This window comes from Lithobates pipiens, unplaced genomic scaffold, assembly GCF_037356315.1.
Source record: "Lithobates pipiens isolate NorthernLeopardFrog02 unplaced genomic scaffold, aLitPip1_a1.2 Scaffold_13, whole genome shotgun sequence".
NCBI lineage: Eukaryota > Metazoa > Chordata > Amphibia > Anura > Ranidae > Lithobates > Lithobates pipiens.
The window spans coordinates 14,445,385-14,462,462 of NW_027507718.1; the positions used below are offsets into that span (position 1 = coordinate 14,445,385).

Here is a 17,078-nt window from a genome sequence, read left to right on the forward strand (position 1 = left end):
GGCCCTGTGTGAAAAAGTGATTGCCCCCTAAACCTAATAACTGGTTGGGCCACCCTTAGCAGCAACAACTGCAACCAAGCGTTTGCGATAACGTGCAATGAGGCTTTTACAGCGTCCTGGAGGAATTTTGGCCCACTCATCTTTGCAGAATTGTCCTAATTCAGTTACATTAGAGGGTTTTCGAGCATGAACGGCCTTTTTAAGGTCATACCACAACATCTCAATAGGATTCAGGTCAGGACTTTGGCTAGGCCACTCCAAAGTCTTCATTTTGTTTTTCTTCAGCCATTCGGTGGTGGACTTGCTGGTGTGTTTAGGATCATTGTCCTGCTGCAGAACCCAAGTTCCTTTCAGCTTGAGTACACGAACAGATGGTCGGACATTCTCCTTCAGGATCTCTTGGTAGACAGCAGAATTCATAGTTCCTTTTATCACGGCAAGTCTTCCAGGTCCTGAAGCAGCAAAACAGCCCCAGACCATCACACTACCACCACCATATTTTACTGTTGGTATAATGTTCTTTTTATGAAATGCAGTGTTCCTTCTACGCCAGATATACTTGGACACACACCTTCCAAAGAGTTCCACTTTTGTCTCATCGGTCCACAGAATGTTGTCCCAAAAGTCTTGGGGATCATCAAGATGTGTTGTGGAGAAATTGAGACGAGCTTTGATGTTCTTTTTGCTCAGCAGTGGTTTTCTCCTTGGAACTCTGCCATGCAGGCCATTTTTGCCCAGTCTTTTCCTGATGGTGGAGGCATGAACGCTGACCTTAACTGAGGCAAGTGAGGCCTGCAGTTCCTTGGACGTTGTTGTGGGGTCTTTTGTGACCTCTTGGATGAGTCGTCGCTGCGCTCTTGGGGTAATTTTGGGCGGCCGGCCACTCCTGGGAAGGTTCACCACTGTTCCATGTCTTCGCCATTTGTGGATAATGGCTCTCACTGTGGTTCGCTGGATTCCCAAAGCTTTGGAAATGGCTTTATAGCCCTTTCCAGACTGATAGATCTCAATTACTTTCTTTCTCAATTGTTCCTGAATTTCTTTGGGTCTCGGCATGATGTGTAGCTTTTAAGGATCTTCTGGTGGACCTTACTGTGTCAAGCAGCTCCTATTTAAGTGATGCCTTGATTGTGAACAGGTGTGGCAATAATCAGGCCTGGGTGTGGCTAGAGAAATTGAACTCAGGTGTGGACAACCACAGTTATAGTATGTTTTAACAAGGGGGGCAATCACTTTTTCACACAGGGCCATGATGGTTTGGATTTTTTTTCACCTTTAATAATAAACACCTTCATTTACAAATTGCATTTTGTGTTTACTTGTGTTGTCCTTGACTATTGTTTAAATTGGTTTGATGTTCCGAAACACTTAAGTGTGACAAACATGCAAAGGAACAGGAAATGAGGAAGGGGGCAAACACTTTTTCACACCACTGTATATATATATAAAATCATTTTTTTCTGTATTTAAATTTAGTTTTAAAAAACTCATACTATACATTTTTCTAATGAAAAAAATGTAAACTTTATTGGAATAAATCATCGTATCTTCTGTTATAATTACAGTATAATTACATTTTTCGATTACATATAAATATATATATATATATATATATATATATATATATATATATATATACACACACATATACATATATATATATATATATATACACACATATACATAATTTTTTTTTTCTTTTTATATGTAATCAAAAAATTTAATTATACTGTAATTATAACAGAAAATACAATGATTTATTGCAATAAAGTTTACATTTATTTCATTAGAAAAAATGTATAGTATGAGTTTTTAAAAAATAAATTTAAATCCAGAATATATATATATAGTAAAGTGCAGCGTAAATTGTAATCACTATATAAATCATAAATCGTGTATAATAATAATAAATAAATAAATAAATATATATATATATATATATATATATATATATATATATATATATATATATATATATATATATATATATATGTGTGTATTGTAACCACAGACAAAAGCAGACATGGTAATACGGTTTACATAGACTGGGAAATCAATCGTTTTGTATAGATTTTAGCTTTTACCATGCTGCTTTCGTTTCTATTGTTGGAGGCTGGAATGTGTGTTAACTGGGGGCGGTGTGTGGAGATGGGTGTTAACTTAGGATCTGTGTGGGCAGGAATGGGTGTTTACTGGGGGCGTTTTACACGAGAACTTTGCTCGTTCTCGGTAACCAGGCGAAATGAAAAAAAAAGACAGTGCGCATGCGCGCACGCGCAATGCCGCTAAGCATGATGGGAATTGTAGTTTTTTATTACGCTGTGCCGTGCCTGTCATGAACGCGCACCGCAAACCCGGAAATAAAGGCAGAGACAGCAGAGGAAATGAAGGGGCATGATATTGAAGGTAGATTTTCGGATATATAGAAAAAATATATATAAAAGTAAGAACATGAATGTGTATAAGTACCTAACAGACATTGATTTAAACCTATAAAATTTTTACCTTTACAACCCCTTTAACACTTGCCCAAGGAAGCTGCTTTGCCCTACATGGTAACATAGTCAGCTTGTCAGCACATGTTATTTGTACTGTATGTATGATTTGAGCTCGGGTATGCCCAATTGGCTCTATCTTGTAGACTTTTTTGCTAAAACTCAATTAAAAAGAAGGTTAAAAAAAAATTATTAATAAAAGCAGTAAGCAAACATAATGGTTTGGTTATGCTTCTAAGGCTGCTCAGCTGTGAATCATCCATGATTTTAGAAATAGGGCAGTAGACATTTACTAAAGGCAAATAGGTTGTTCACGCTGCAAGGGAATTTCCCAATAGTTTAGTAAATGTGGGCAAATTCACTTTGTAAAGAATACCTAAGCACATCCAGGGAAAATAAAACAGTATTTTTGCTTGCATGTGATTAGATGCTGCTTGTGTTGAAACATGAGACATGCGACATGGCACTGCATGGATTAACGCATGGCCTTTGTGTGTAGTTTGAGAACTGACATTTCCTGTGAAGAAACTATATATTCCACAATCCCTCGGTCTCTGTCTAGTGCTCTTCAGGTGAGAGCTAAACAGTAATTAGATCTGACAGACCAAGCAGGCAGAGCAATTAACAGATAGATCACCATGCAGTCTTTTGCCATTTTAGAACGCCCACAGTTGTGATGTAACACAGAGGAAATGGTGAGGCATGGATTGCATCCTGAATCAAGAAGTTGCCTATCCTTTTTAGTTAATATGGACAAGCTAGGTGAATGAATACATGACATAAGGGGATTGGTCAGCCATGACGCTACAAACTGCAGCCACATTATTAACAGTAACACGTGTCAAAAATTGCAGTGTTCAGGCGTTAAGAGTTGTTTTCCCTGCACCATGAAGGGGCTAACTTGAGGTTACACTATTATTAAATATTTCAGTGGTTCATTGGCATATATTTTCTAAATAATTTACTAAGAAATTACCCTCTGATTCCTCTTGTACCAAATTGTATTGTAGCTGTAATGTCTGCCTTTCATTTTGTGTTGGATAGCAACATGGTCTAGTGCCATATTTCTGGAGTTTTACTTCCTGGTTGATACAACCAGGTGGCCTAAGTTGGAAATTGTAAGTTGACCGAGCAGGGTGTTGATTCATGCCCCCTGGCAGGGGAGTTGAGTTTGGCTAAAGATTGAAGTGCTTGATCAGCATGTCTGCAAACAAAGCTTCAAAGAGCGCTACTGCTGCCAAGATGACTGATGGGTTGAGCTACAGAAGATCAAAGACCAAGATGTCTATGAAGATTTGACCCAGGTCGGACAGTGATGATTCATGGACAAACGCTGCCCCCTAGTGGACAATACAGCATGCTTCCTGGATATTAGAAGGACTACCTCTTGGCAATACCTCGTTAGACAGGAGGCAATTGGGGGATGGTTACGAGTGGGTGTGAATGTTTGAGTAAAAAGGGCACACAAAAGAGAAATAGTCCCTTTTTCTTTTGGATCCTGGCTTGGGCCTAAGCCTCATGGCTTTGGCACTCTCTTGGTCATCTTAGCCCAGCTGGACGTCTCGCGGAGAGCCTTGTGATAAGTATATTTGATATTCTGATAGGATGTGTTTTGTTGGTATATGTTTGTAATATCTATTTAGTATTTTGTGTTAGCGTATTCCTATGATTTTGGGGAAATAAATAAGACTTTGTTATTAAACCGTGTGCTTGGTTTCATAGCTAACCTTGTATTATTGTGATACCAAGAGTAACATGTGGTCAGAGTTTTAATAGACTAGCTAACTAGGGCAATAGACAAGTTATTACATAGCTACAACAATATTTATTGTACCATTTACTTAATTTTGTAAAGCGGGTCACAAACAGTTGGCGCTATTATAATAATAGCGTTCAATTTCAGTCCACTTTGGTTAAGACCGAAAAAGGTTTCAACATTCAACACCTTCAAAAGTCGTCGCTTTGGAACTGACTCATGGCTTGGAATATCTGGGTCTGATCCTGGATACAGCTCAGTCCAGAGTTTTCCTTCCTCGAGAGAATATCCTAGCTTTTCACTTGCAGATCCAGAACTTACAGTCTGACAACAAAATCCATCAGATTTTTTCCGACGGATGTTGGCTCAAACTTGTCTTGCTTACACACAGCTGGAAAAGTTGTCGGAAAATCCGATCATTCTGGGCGCATTGATGTAGAACACGTACGACGGGACTATAAACGGGCCAGTAGCCAATAGCTTTCGCCTGGTAATTTATTCTGAGCATGCGTGGCACTTTGTCCGTTGGAATTGTCTACACGCGATCGGAATTTAAACGATTTTTTTTTGTTGTCGGAAAATTTTAGATCCTGCTCTCAAACTTTGTGTGTCCGAAATTTCCGATGGAAAAAGTCAGATGGAGCCCACACACGATCGGATTTTCGAGCAACACGATCCGATCGCACATTTTCCATCTGAATTTTTCGACCGTGTGTATGGGGCATTAGAGCTGTCCAAATCTGCTACTTCGTAAGAGTTATGGGTCTGATGGTAGCCTCTTTTAAGGTAGTCCCCTTTGGCCTGATTTCATTTCAAATCATTGCTGGACCTACCAATGCGCCTAACACCTATGACCACTTTGTCTCTGGCCTAGAAGCTCACCTTTCTAGCCATGGAATTTGCCAAATATTTTTTAAACTATCCTGGAAGATCCTCACAACTGATGCCTGGTTGACAGACTGTGGAAATGTCTTGGACACCCTGACAGGGGTGGGCAACACTGGAGAGGTGGAGATCTACCAGAACAACATGGAAGTGATCAAAATCACCAGCATACAGTCACAATTTTTTTACATGAACTAATCTAGCAAGGCCCCATTAAATAGTAACAAAGGTTTGAAAAGCTCAGGGATCATTATTAATCAGTGCAAAGTTCAGGGGTGAGTAGTAATTAAAGCAGAGTTCAGGTCAGTAGTAAGTTCTGGGGTCAGCATTCTTTAGGCATAGTGCAGGGGTCAGGATTAACACAGATTTAAGAGATTAGTAATCTGCAAGGCAGAGCTCAGGGGTCAGAGTAAGGAACGCAGAGTACAGGGATACAGAATAAGTAACGCAGAGTGCAGAGGTCAGCAGTAACACAGAGGTCTCTAGAATGACGAGGAGTACAGGAGTACAGGATTCAAGAGTAAATAATGCATAGGTCAGTAGTTTGTAATGGAGAGCAGTATAATGCAATATACAGCAGGGGTCAGAAGTAATGCAGAGCACAGGGTACGGGGTAAGTATCACTGGGTACATGGGCAGGCTGTAAGTAACACCGAGTTCGGAGGTCAGACAACAGACCAAAGTAGAAACGTGTGAGCTGTTCCTCCTATTTAAGAATAACCAAGGAGGGGCTGTAGATGGTGTGCATCTGGTGTAAGGTGTCAGGTAGAATTTAAAAGCCCAGGAAGCTGAGAGGATGAAATCTATCTCCTCCAAACAGCCACGAGGGAGGAGTTCTTGGCTACTGGCAGAACAGTTGCTTGGTGCTGGATGTTTAACTGCAAAGTTTAGCACTTCAGTCAGTAGATAGGGCGGCACCTGGAACTTTGGCTTGTGATCAGAGGGAGGATGAGTTTGTGACTCCTACCCACCACATGACCATGACTGACAGGTAGATAGCGATGGGTTACAGACCACTGCTTAATGAACATACTACTAATACTAATACTAAAACAGCTCCAAGCTGTTTGCCTCTATTTTCAACACTAGAGTCATCAACTGCATGGTCATACAATCAGTATGCAGTCGGACAAGGCCATGGCAGTGATGTACATCAATCATCAGGTAGGTTAAAAGGAGAAACCGGATCAGATTCTGGCATCAGCACATGGACTCTGTAAAATGGTCTCTTGACCCAGAGGTGTTTTAGAACCCGTGTTTCAGGTGGGGGATGCCAGATATGGACTCCTTGGCCTCAAGGTTTGTCTCCAGATGCAGGGATCCACAGCAGTGGCTGCCCTGTTGGCTCTGTTTGGATCAATACAACCTGATCTATGCCTTTCCTTCTCTGACATTTCTGTTCTGTAAGATCATAATGGAGGGATATTCTGTCCCAAAGTCCAGTTTACCACCCTGCTTTACAGTCGCTGGCTTTAACAGCTTGGCTGTTGAAGCCCAGATCCTAAGTGAAAAAAGTCTTTCTGAATCAGTCATACCTCTGCTCCTGAAAGACCACGTCACTTAAGGTCTATGATCACATATGGAATGCCTACTTTGTCTCATAGAGGGGAGGAAATTTCATCCAAGGAAATACTTACATATAGTTAGGATTATTGACTGGCTTTGTTTTGTGACTTTAGCAGCTTTTCATTTTCAAGGACACCTGCAGTAGGAGAAAAACAAGGTCCACTATTGATGACCTTCCTAATTGCCAATTACCTGTCTGTCTCTTGAATTAGTACTTTGTTAATTATTACCCTGGAACAAGCTTGCAGCCAGTGAAGTCTGAACTCCTGATCGGCATACTTATTCCAGGTCATTGAATCCGAAAGTATTGACTCCACTTGGTTTGCATAACAACCAGACAACTAAAATACTCACAAGAAGGTCACAAGTGGCAGATTACACATTTCTCTCCATATTGGTTCCCTTAAAAGGTTTTACTGTTTTATAATTATTCTGAGGTTCTGCTTTAAATGTAAGAGTAACATCATTGGATTGACCTATATGTTTTCCTTTTGATAGTGGCATGATTTGTTTCTTTACAAAGAGAAACAATAAAGGATGCATCGTTATACAGTAAATGAGGGAGCTTTAGAAATCATTCACACAGAAACATGCGAAGGATAAGCAAGAATGTTTCCCCAGTGCAGGGTTGTTGGGTTATGGATGCATGAAAACCACATTACAAGTAAAAAAACACTCATTTATGTTGTAGTGTTAGAACTACAGCTTGCTAAATAACACAGTACAGCTTGTTGTGAATTAAATGTGGTTTACTTAAATACAGTGAAAAGAGTGTTTTTACCAAGCCATGTCTTAAAATGATGGATTCACTTAGAAACTGCTTCCTATCTACGCAAATATGATATCCCTGCAACCGGAGAGCAGTACACATCTGACTGTGGATCATATTGTGTCTGAGAGGGTGATGAAAGAAGGTTTCTTACATCACCTTCAAGCCCCTCCTTACTCATTCCTTTCATTCATTGGCAAATACATTCAGTTAATACAGCTGCTTGCCAACAGGGCAGATTAATGGAGAATGTCTTGTACATGCCCATGTCCTTTTATTGGACCTCTCCTGTAATCTTAAAAGAGAAGAATGGGAATTTATTTTTATTCCATAATCATACTTACCTAGGTGGATGCAGCATTGTTCCGATCACTGAGAACCAAGCCACCGAATATCGCCGATGGATCAGTTCTCTCGGCTTCCCAAGCGGAGAGCTGCTGCGGGTCAGTCAGCAGCTCTCCTGCTCTGCTCCTCCATGCTCACTGCAGCGCTGAGCTATGGAGGGGCAGTGAGCGGCTGTCTCGGCGACTCGCTGAAAGGCTGAGACGGCCATCAGTCCAGGCACCTGGCAGATCCAGACTACCATAGTTGGGATGACGTGGTGCCTGGACTGATTTGTTTGATGTCAGCAGAGAGCGGACTTCAGACACTTGAGCTCAAAAATGCTACTTTTACAGCCGTTTGAGTTTTTGTTTTTTCTTCCTCTACACTCCCCTTTGTGTATCCATGCATACTGTAGGCATTTACAGGAGTTTATAGTTAGTAGCATTTAGGGGCATACAAAAAATAAAAATCACTAGTTCATTCAGGAGAGGTGCTTTTTAGCATAAAAAATGCAAGAGGCACCTAAATGTGGGTAAATGCATCTAAATGCACATTATTGCCAGGCACTTTTAGTGCTTGAGCATTGTTTTATTTTTATTTCAGTGGGCAGAATAAATTTTCTGACCTGTGAAATTATAGTGGTTCTAAAGACTTAAGGTTTAAAAAACCTTCTGTGTACAGCCCCCCCCTCTTATATTTACCTGAGCCCCATCCAATGAGGAGAGAGTGGGGGCGGGGTCAAGTCACGCTCTGTGTGTGAATGGACAATGTCCATTCACAGGAGTGCAGCTCTGGAGCAAGCTTGCTTGAGTGCCGGGGGGGGGGGGGGGCAGGACTGTCAGTGGGGAGCCTAAAAATAAGAGGATCACTTGACGTACCTAAACATACCTAAACACGCTTGAAAAAATGCAGCTTAGGAGCATCTGCTTTTCGGCTGCCAAAAAGGCATTTAGAAGACCCCCAGTGTGCCCGAGGCCTTAAGATTAATTCTTAGGCAAATATAGAAAAGATACAAATAATGTAGCTCTGTATTCCTTAATGCATCATCCAATGTATTTTTGAATGCAAGCACCTGAATTTGACCTGGTTTCAGCTTCTTGTCACTGTATAGTAGAGCTTTGTGAGAGGAAGCAGCAGCACAGAGAGCCAATTGGTTTATGTACTGATAGGAAGAGAAATCAAAGTGACAGAGAGATGAGCTCATCACTGTGCTGCTTCTCCTTTCATTGCCCAGTCTCAAGTTTGGGGAGGTCCAGAGCAACCTAGGCTTAGAGAAAGTGGGCTGAATGATGCTGAATGTCAAACTGCTGCACAAAAAGCTGGTTTTGTTTTAGCTTTTAGCTTAGATTCACATTAATGTAGTGCAAGAAACCATGTGTGTTTTCCACCCTGCAATCAAATCGCAGGATCCTTGCGATCCACTGCGGCTGCAATCTAGACAACACCCCAAACGCAAGTTGCAAACGCACTACAAAAGTACCATGCAATCTGGCTGCAGTGCAGTTCCAAAATTGCTGCATGCACGACTTTGGTAGGTTGCGATGAGATTTTGGCCCATTCAAAATTAAAGGGCTCAAATTGCATCACACTGAATCGCATGTGAAACGAACAGGAATGCGGTGCAGTTCATAGTGTGAACTGAGGCTTAATGGGCTATTCATTTTTATCTTGTTACTTTTGACTGGAGTTCTGTTTTAAGCTTGGTGGAAAACATATTTAATGCATCTTCCACAGGCTTTCACCAAAAACACGCAGTAATTCTGTTCAGTGTTGAAGAGCGTAGTTCAAGCAACCTCTACCAAATGCCTTATTTCTGTTACCTACTTGTCTCTATTACAGAGCACTTTCCATAAATTCCATTTGCCCTCTATAGAAAAGTGGCAACAGGATATTGGACCCATTCCTAATAATGTCTGGGAAGAGATTCTTCAGGTTCTCCCCTCTGTGTCTCTTTCATCTTCGCATAGACTAACCCAGTTCTTTAAATGGGTGTAATGGACTCCAGAATTTCTGTGTGCTATTGGTTTAAGAACCAACTCGGCTTGTCCTAGATGTTGCAATCTGGGGTTCCTGATATGGTGCTGCTCAAAACTCCAGAGGTATTGGGCAGAGGTTTTGGGCACACTCAATGGGATCTTGGATGTAAACCTTCTAGTGGATCCTCTTACATGTTTACTGAGCTATGTTGATTGTTCATTGCTTAAAAGAGAAGTATGGGTTTGAGGGTATTTCCCCCATCATGCTCACCGCAGTGGATGCAGCATGGCCCCGCGCCTCTACACTGAGAACCAATTGATCGAACATCACCGATGGCTCGGTTCTCACAGCACCCCGAGCAGAGAGCTGTTGACCATCAATCAGCATCTCTCCGTTTTGTTCCTCCATGCTAACTGGAGCGCTGAGCTGTGGGAGGGGTGGGGAACAGCCGTCTCAATCTGCTGAAAACCGGTCTCAGGAGTGCAAAACGAATTGCACTCCTGTGACCCATAGGAGAAGCCCAGCCAAACTAGCTCAGGCTGGACTTCTCCTTTAAGCCACCAAAGTGGATTACGATTACAGTCATGTGCTTTTGTGGATCGGAGACAAATTGCCCTTAAGTGGACTTCCCCGCATCCCCCGACCATGTCTGATTGGATATTTGAACTTAAAAAGTGCATTTCCTATGAGAGACATATTTTCATTCTCAGAAACTCATCCTAGAGCAGCCTTTCTCAACCTTTTCAACACGGAGGAACCCTTGAAATAGTTCTTCGGTCTCGAGGAACCCCTGATAAAAATTTGAAATCTACAACTCATGATACACTAGTGTGATGGCCAGTAAGAGGAATGGTCCTTACACTTGTGGTCATTGGGAAGAATTGCCTCCTTACAGATAGCTAAAAAGATCAGTGGTGTCAGTGGGAACTTATCTGAGAGGAAGAAATTGCCCAATGCTGAAGAAACCCCTAGCAACCTCTAGAGGAACCCTAGGGTTCCACAGAACCCTGGTTGAGAATCACTGTCCTAGAGGTTCGATTCAGTTTGGTCACCATGGTCAGCCCACATGAGTTCCGTTTGGAGCTAGGGTACAAGCCTTTTTAGACATGGTTGTTTTGTTAAAAATAGATCCCATCTGCAAGGTTTGCTGGTCATTATAATTGTGTGTGTATTTGGTGATTATTTTTAGCTTTCTATGACTTTTTGAGATATGCTTTCTTCGCTTTTTTTTTGTATGTGAAAATAAAATGTGAAAAAAGCACTGCTGTTCAGTAAAGCAAACAGAGAAATAGGTTATAGACCACTCGGTATGGTCCTGGGGGTGAGAAAAGAATGTCAGATTTACCTCACAATTTATAGTAATATGCATTTTTAGAGGAGCAAGAGTCAATGTCAGATTTTGCTAACAGAGCCCAGAGCATATAAAACCTAAAACTGTAACTCCATCCAAGCATAACAACTCTCCTTGAAGATACTTCTGTTTCTTTTGTGCTTTGTGTGGAAGCAGAAATATAACCTAACTAATCTAGAGAGCATAATATCTTGCAAATCAATTGTAACATTAGGCCCTAGGAAGTTTATCGCATCTGGGCAGTTAAAGCCCAACTCCAGCTAAAACTTTTTTTTCTCTTCCTAGTTTGTATTGCTGTTTGTGTCCCCCCTGAGATCATTTGCCCACACTTACTGTTCACAAAATAGAGTCAAAGGAACAAGAAACGATGGTCATTTTTTTTTCTAGTGGGGCGCAGCCAGAGAGAAAAAAGAATCTTACTGGAGTAAAAAAAGTTAGAGCCTTGAAAAAGTATTCCTGCTAGTTAGTGCTTTGAAAAATTCCCTTGAAATTGTCCACATTTTGCCATTTTATAACCAAAAACGTTGATGTATTTTGTGGAGATTTTATGTGATAAATCAACACAAAGTGGCACATAATTGTGAAGTGGAAAGAAAATGATAAATGCATAGTTGCCAACTGTCCCGAATTTCCTGGGACATTCCCGGGATTAGGACCCTTGCCCTGATTTAATTATGTCCCGGGAAATTTGGTTTGTCCCGTTTTTTCGCCGCTAGAGGTCCGCGGCCGGCAGAGACAATGTCTCCACCGGCCGCCATTTTAAAGAAGTCTACTGGTCTACAATATACAGTAGATGCTGCGGCGCCGCCCACCGCCGCTGCCAGTGTCTGTGAAGTGTATGGAAGGTGGGCGGCGCCGCAGTTCAAACTCTTTCCGCACGGCAACGACGGCGTCTGGAGGATGTCGGGGGCCAGTCTGGATGTCGGGTGAGCTAGTCTGGATGTTGGGGGGCAGTCTGGATAGAGGGGGCAGTCTGGATGTCAGAGGGGGGCCAGTCTGGATGTTGGGGGCCAGTCTGGATGTTGGGGGCCAGTCTGGATGTTGGGGGCTAGTCTGGATGTCGGGGGGGCTAGTCTGGATGTCGGGGGGGCTAGTCTGGATGTCGGGGGGGCTAGTCTGGATGTCAGGGGCCAGTCTGGATGTCAGGGGCCAGTCTGGATGTTGGGGGCCAGTCTGGATGTTGGGGGCCAGTCTGGATGTCAGAGGAGGGCTAGTATGGATGTCAGAGGGGGCAGGTCTGGATGTCGGGGGCCAGTCTGGATGTCAGAGGGGCCAGTCTGGATGTCAGGGGGGCCAGTCTGGATGTCGGGGGCCAGATGTAAGGAGGACTGATGGGGCGACCAGATGTAAGGAGGGACTCTGCTGGGGGCACCCGATGGCATCTGGTGGCAGGCAATGTGGCTAGTGACACGCTCATGGCTCCCACTGATTCTGCATTATGGTGAGTTGAATGATTTCATTTTATATTACAAAGCGCTAACACCAGGTATTTGGAGTATCTTTATCTGCTGATTGTCAAACTCTGGAAAACACATATTGCTATTGTGGTGTAGGATCGGGGGCTGCTGTCCCTCCATCCCTCCCCCCCTTTCCCTCTCCATCCCGCATTCATCTCAGACTCTAACCACACCCTTTTTAGCTCCATGCCCATGTAAGCCACGCCCGCTAATTTACGTAAGCCACACCCATATTGTGCCGCTGCGCGCCGCATTTTCACCTTTTCCTATGCCACCCCTATAACTGCATGCCCCACACCTAATTATAATACAACTCTGCCTACTGCCAAAAAAGTGTCCCGAATTAGTTTTTTACAATGTTGGCAACTATGTAAATGGTTTTATTTTAAATATCTGAAAAGCGTGGCCTGCATTTGTATTCAGCCCCCTTTACTCTGATACCCCTAACTAAAATTTAGAGGAGTCCACCTGTGTGTTATTTAATCTCAGTATAAATACAGCTGTTCTGTGAAGCCCCTCAGAGGTTTTTTAGAGAACCTTAGTGAACAAACAGCATCATGAAGGCCAAGGAACACACAAGACAGGTCAGAGATAAAGTTGTAGAGAAGTTTAAAGCAGGGTTAGGTTATAAAAAGATATCCCAAGCTTTGGACATCTCACAGAGCACTGTTCAATCCATCATCCGAAAATGGAAAGAGTATGGCACAACTGCAAACCTACCAAGACATGACCGTCCACCTAAACGGACAGGCCAGGCAAGGAGGGTATTAATCAGAGAAGCAGCCAAGAGGCCCATGGTAATTCTAGAGGAGCTGCAGAAATCTACAGCTCAGGTGGGAGAATCTGTCCACAGGACAACTATTAATCATGCACTCCACAAATCTGGCCTTTATGGAAGAGTGTCAAGAAGAAAGCCATTGTAGAAAGAAAGCCATAAAAAGTCCCGTTTGCAGTTTGCGAGAAACCATGTGGGGGACACAGCAAAAATGTGGAAGAAGGTGCTCTGGTCAGATGAGACCAAAATTTAACTTTTTTGCCTAAAAGCAAATCGCTATGTGTGGGGGAAAATTAACACAGCACATCACCCTGAACACACCATCTCCACCGTGAAACATGGTGGTGGCAGCATTATGTTGTGTGGATGCTTTTCTTCAGCAGGGACAGGGAAGCTGATCAGAGTTAATGGGAAGATGGATGGAGCCAAATACAGGGCAATCTTAGAAGAAAACCTGTGTGCAAAATACCTGAGTCTGGGGTGGAGGTTCACCTTACAGCAGGACAACGACCCTAAATATACAGCCAGAGCTACAATGGAAAGGTTTAGATCAAAGCATATTTATGTGTTAGAATGTCTTAATCAAAGTCCAGACCTAAATCCAATTGAGAATCTGTGGCAAGATTTGAAAATTGCTGTTCACAGACGCTCTCCATACAATCTGACAGAGTTTGAGCTATTGTCCAAAGAAGAATGGGCAAAAATGTCACTCTCTAGATGTGCAAAGCTGGTAGAGACATCCCCAAAAAGACTTCTACACCTCCTAAATGCGGCAAAGAGATGATTTCCTATCTACTGGAAGCGAACACATGTGCCCAGTACACAGGAGTGGATTGGGAACGTGAATGGGATAATGGAAGCGAAGGAGTGGATAGTGACGTGTATGGCAGACATGAACAATTTTTAAGTAGGTGGGCAGTGTGGCGGCACCACAATTTTTATACAGGGCGAGTTGTGTCTAGCTTAGACGTTGCCTTGTTGGAGTTAGCAGAACCCTTGTTGAAAGTACCTATGTGAATTATGCAGCCATTACCAAAGTTTAAGGTCTTTTTTTTTTTTTTTCCTATCATTAAAAAGAAGGTAAGGTAACAGCACTAAATTAACACAAAAGAAAAAAAGGACTAGCAGCTGACACAGTTCATTGATCATTAAACTTAAAAATATATAGTCCAAGGTGCAGCGCTTATACACATTCCCTCATTGAAGAAACCAAGGTAAGAAATAAATGATGAGGAGACCTCCACCTTTTCCAAAAAGTGCAGGAAAGATCACACAGCACCAATGTGTATCGAATCTGCTTACCAGATTATAAAATAGAGTGGAGCATCAAAAATGATTTCTGGCAACACAACTTCTATTTCCTCTCTGATAGAAAAATGATCATTGGAATGTGGTAAATTCAAATTGATGTCAATCCTCCTCAATCCTCATACATTAAGCTGTCAAAACACTTCAGACTCCAGCGCTCCAAATAGTTTACACATGCCATGCAAGGCAAGAGGTGAAGTGACAAAACATAGTGAAGCCAGCTTGTATAAATGTATAAAACTTTAATGTAGTACACTTACAAGAACGAAGTTTCACAAGGGCATAGAAAAAAGCAATTAAAACCATCAGAAATTCATATCCAGCATGCTTGCATCAGTCAGCCTGACTGATGCAAGCATGCTGGATATGAATTTCTGATCCTTTCCTATCATTGCATGCTATTCATGCAATGCTTCTTGTTTTAGTTTTATAAAAAAAAATCCTTTTATGCCTACCAACTGGTGCTGATGACTGCTGCTTTATTATATATCATCTTAGCGTCCTCTTAGTCATATTGCCTGTTAACAGTTCCAAATTACAGCATTTCAGCGGATCTGAGGGCCTTGTGTTTTGGTCTTCTGTTCCATCTCGGGATCTCCCGGGTTGCCACTGATGTTGGGGCAACCCATCACTCTTTCTGTGTGCCTTTCCCCTGCAAGGGGCCACCCCTTACCCTCAGGGGGGTGCCGTGCTTGTGTGTATTATGGTGTCCTGATTGATGTCTCGGACCCCGACGCCTCAGGAATCCAGGTCCCTGCTTTATGTGGAAGTCTATATTTGACACCTTTTGTGATAACTGATGTTTTCCTTTTATTCATTTTTCTTTTATGTTACATTTTTTTCTTGCTGTCCATAGATATGAGACAACAATTGTTTTACTTTACGTTATTTTACTTTCTGTAAGAGAAATGTTTTTCTACATATATAAAGATTATATAAAAAAACAACAAAAAACAGCAAGATAGGTGCAGAAAGTAAATAAGCAGAGAGATTCTTGCATTTTAGGTGCCCTGGTGCAGATTCCTCTCCAGTAAGGAGAACATACATAAAGCAGCAGAGTAGTAACATGACCAAATCTGATACACAAGGCATAGGGATGCCTAAGCACAGGAAGTACACTGCTCTTTTTGTCAGGAGTTTGAGAGAATGGAATGGGGATGTGATGGAAAGAGAAAGGTTGCTGTATATAACACACACTGTGAATTTACAGCTAGTAAATGAAGGGGAGTCATGATAGAGTACTTTGACCTCATTGGTTATTCCACAATAGCGTCCTCTGTATGCTTATTGCTAACATACAGAGCAGTTCCAAGCATCCTTTAACACAGATTTGAAATACAAACAAAAGAATGTTATAATTATTAACCAGTTCAAATTGCATTTGATTTTTATTATGAATGCCTTTCTCTGTATGTGTATTCATGTCATAAGTCCCATACAGTTAGCACTGACCTCTGTTTCTTTTTTCTTTTCCAGCACTGGCTTGATCCTAACAAACCCATTGTCAAGCAAATGAAATGTAAGTTTTCAAATCCTAAAAGCGTTTCAGCTATATACAGTATATTGCATATGTGTATATCCTAGAATGGCTGAATTAGCTTGTCAGACCTGGTTATGTGATTGTTGACACATCCAAAGATACAGAATCCCAACACAATAAGCTGTGTGACATTGCTGCAGGAGGTTCTGTAAAATGGCTCACTGTTTTGTTTCCATCATGTCTTTGATATGATTCACATATTATTTAAAGGTCAGCCTTTTCATGCTGAGTGTATGCTTTATTTTGCTATTTTGTTAAATTTGAACTCTTTTCAAGAAAAAAAAAGACTGAGTTCTCAGAAAATATATCTCGGCGGTCCCTGTAACACTGTATAGCCCTCTGATAAGAAGGTGGGTGCTTGTCTTACATTTGCGAGGACTTAGGTACTGCTTCGGTTTCTTCTCCCTGCCCAGGTGTTACTTGCAGCTAGCACTACTACAAATAGTGTGGGCATTGTTATTTTCACATTCTGTCTCTTAGGTATTGATAACATATGATGCAGGGGAAGGTAAAATTATCCTTCATATTCTGTATTAGGTTGTGTGCGGCAAAGCGGATTCAGGAATACATACCTTTAACCTATTAGAAATAACACTTTTAATTGTTAAAGGCCTGTTTCCACCCAAAAAGAGATATTTCATTTTACTGGTGGTCGCTTGCAGGCAAAATCACCTGCTGACGTCTTTGTCCCCATTTACACAGGTGTACCTATTTACACCCATGCGAAGGGCTATCATACATTTAGTGTTTTTATTACATTCATTGGTATTGCTGTGGGTTCGTTTTTATTTTATGACTCTGACCTTCTGTTCCACCATATCCTACCTTCACAACTAAACTTGTGGTGGCATTCTGTATTTGGTGTACTCGCATAA

The 17,078-nt window shown here is 41.8% G+C and overlaps 1 protein-coding gene across 2 annotated transcripts in view; it reads left to right on the plus strand.

The window, feature by feature from the left end:
• FRMD3 (FERM domain containing 3) overlaps positions 1-17,078 on the plus strand; it is a 300,454-nt gene that overhangs the window by 159,161 nt on the left and 124,215 nt on the right. For both annotated transcript variants that reach the window (XM_077474871.1, XM_077474872.1), the window contains one exon: positions 16,140-16,182. In XM_077474871.1, the coding sequence (XP_077330997.1) occupies positions 16,140-16,182 (43 nt within the window). The remainder of the gene's footprint in view (positions 1-16,139; positions 16,183-17,078) is intronic.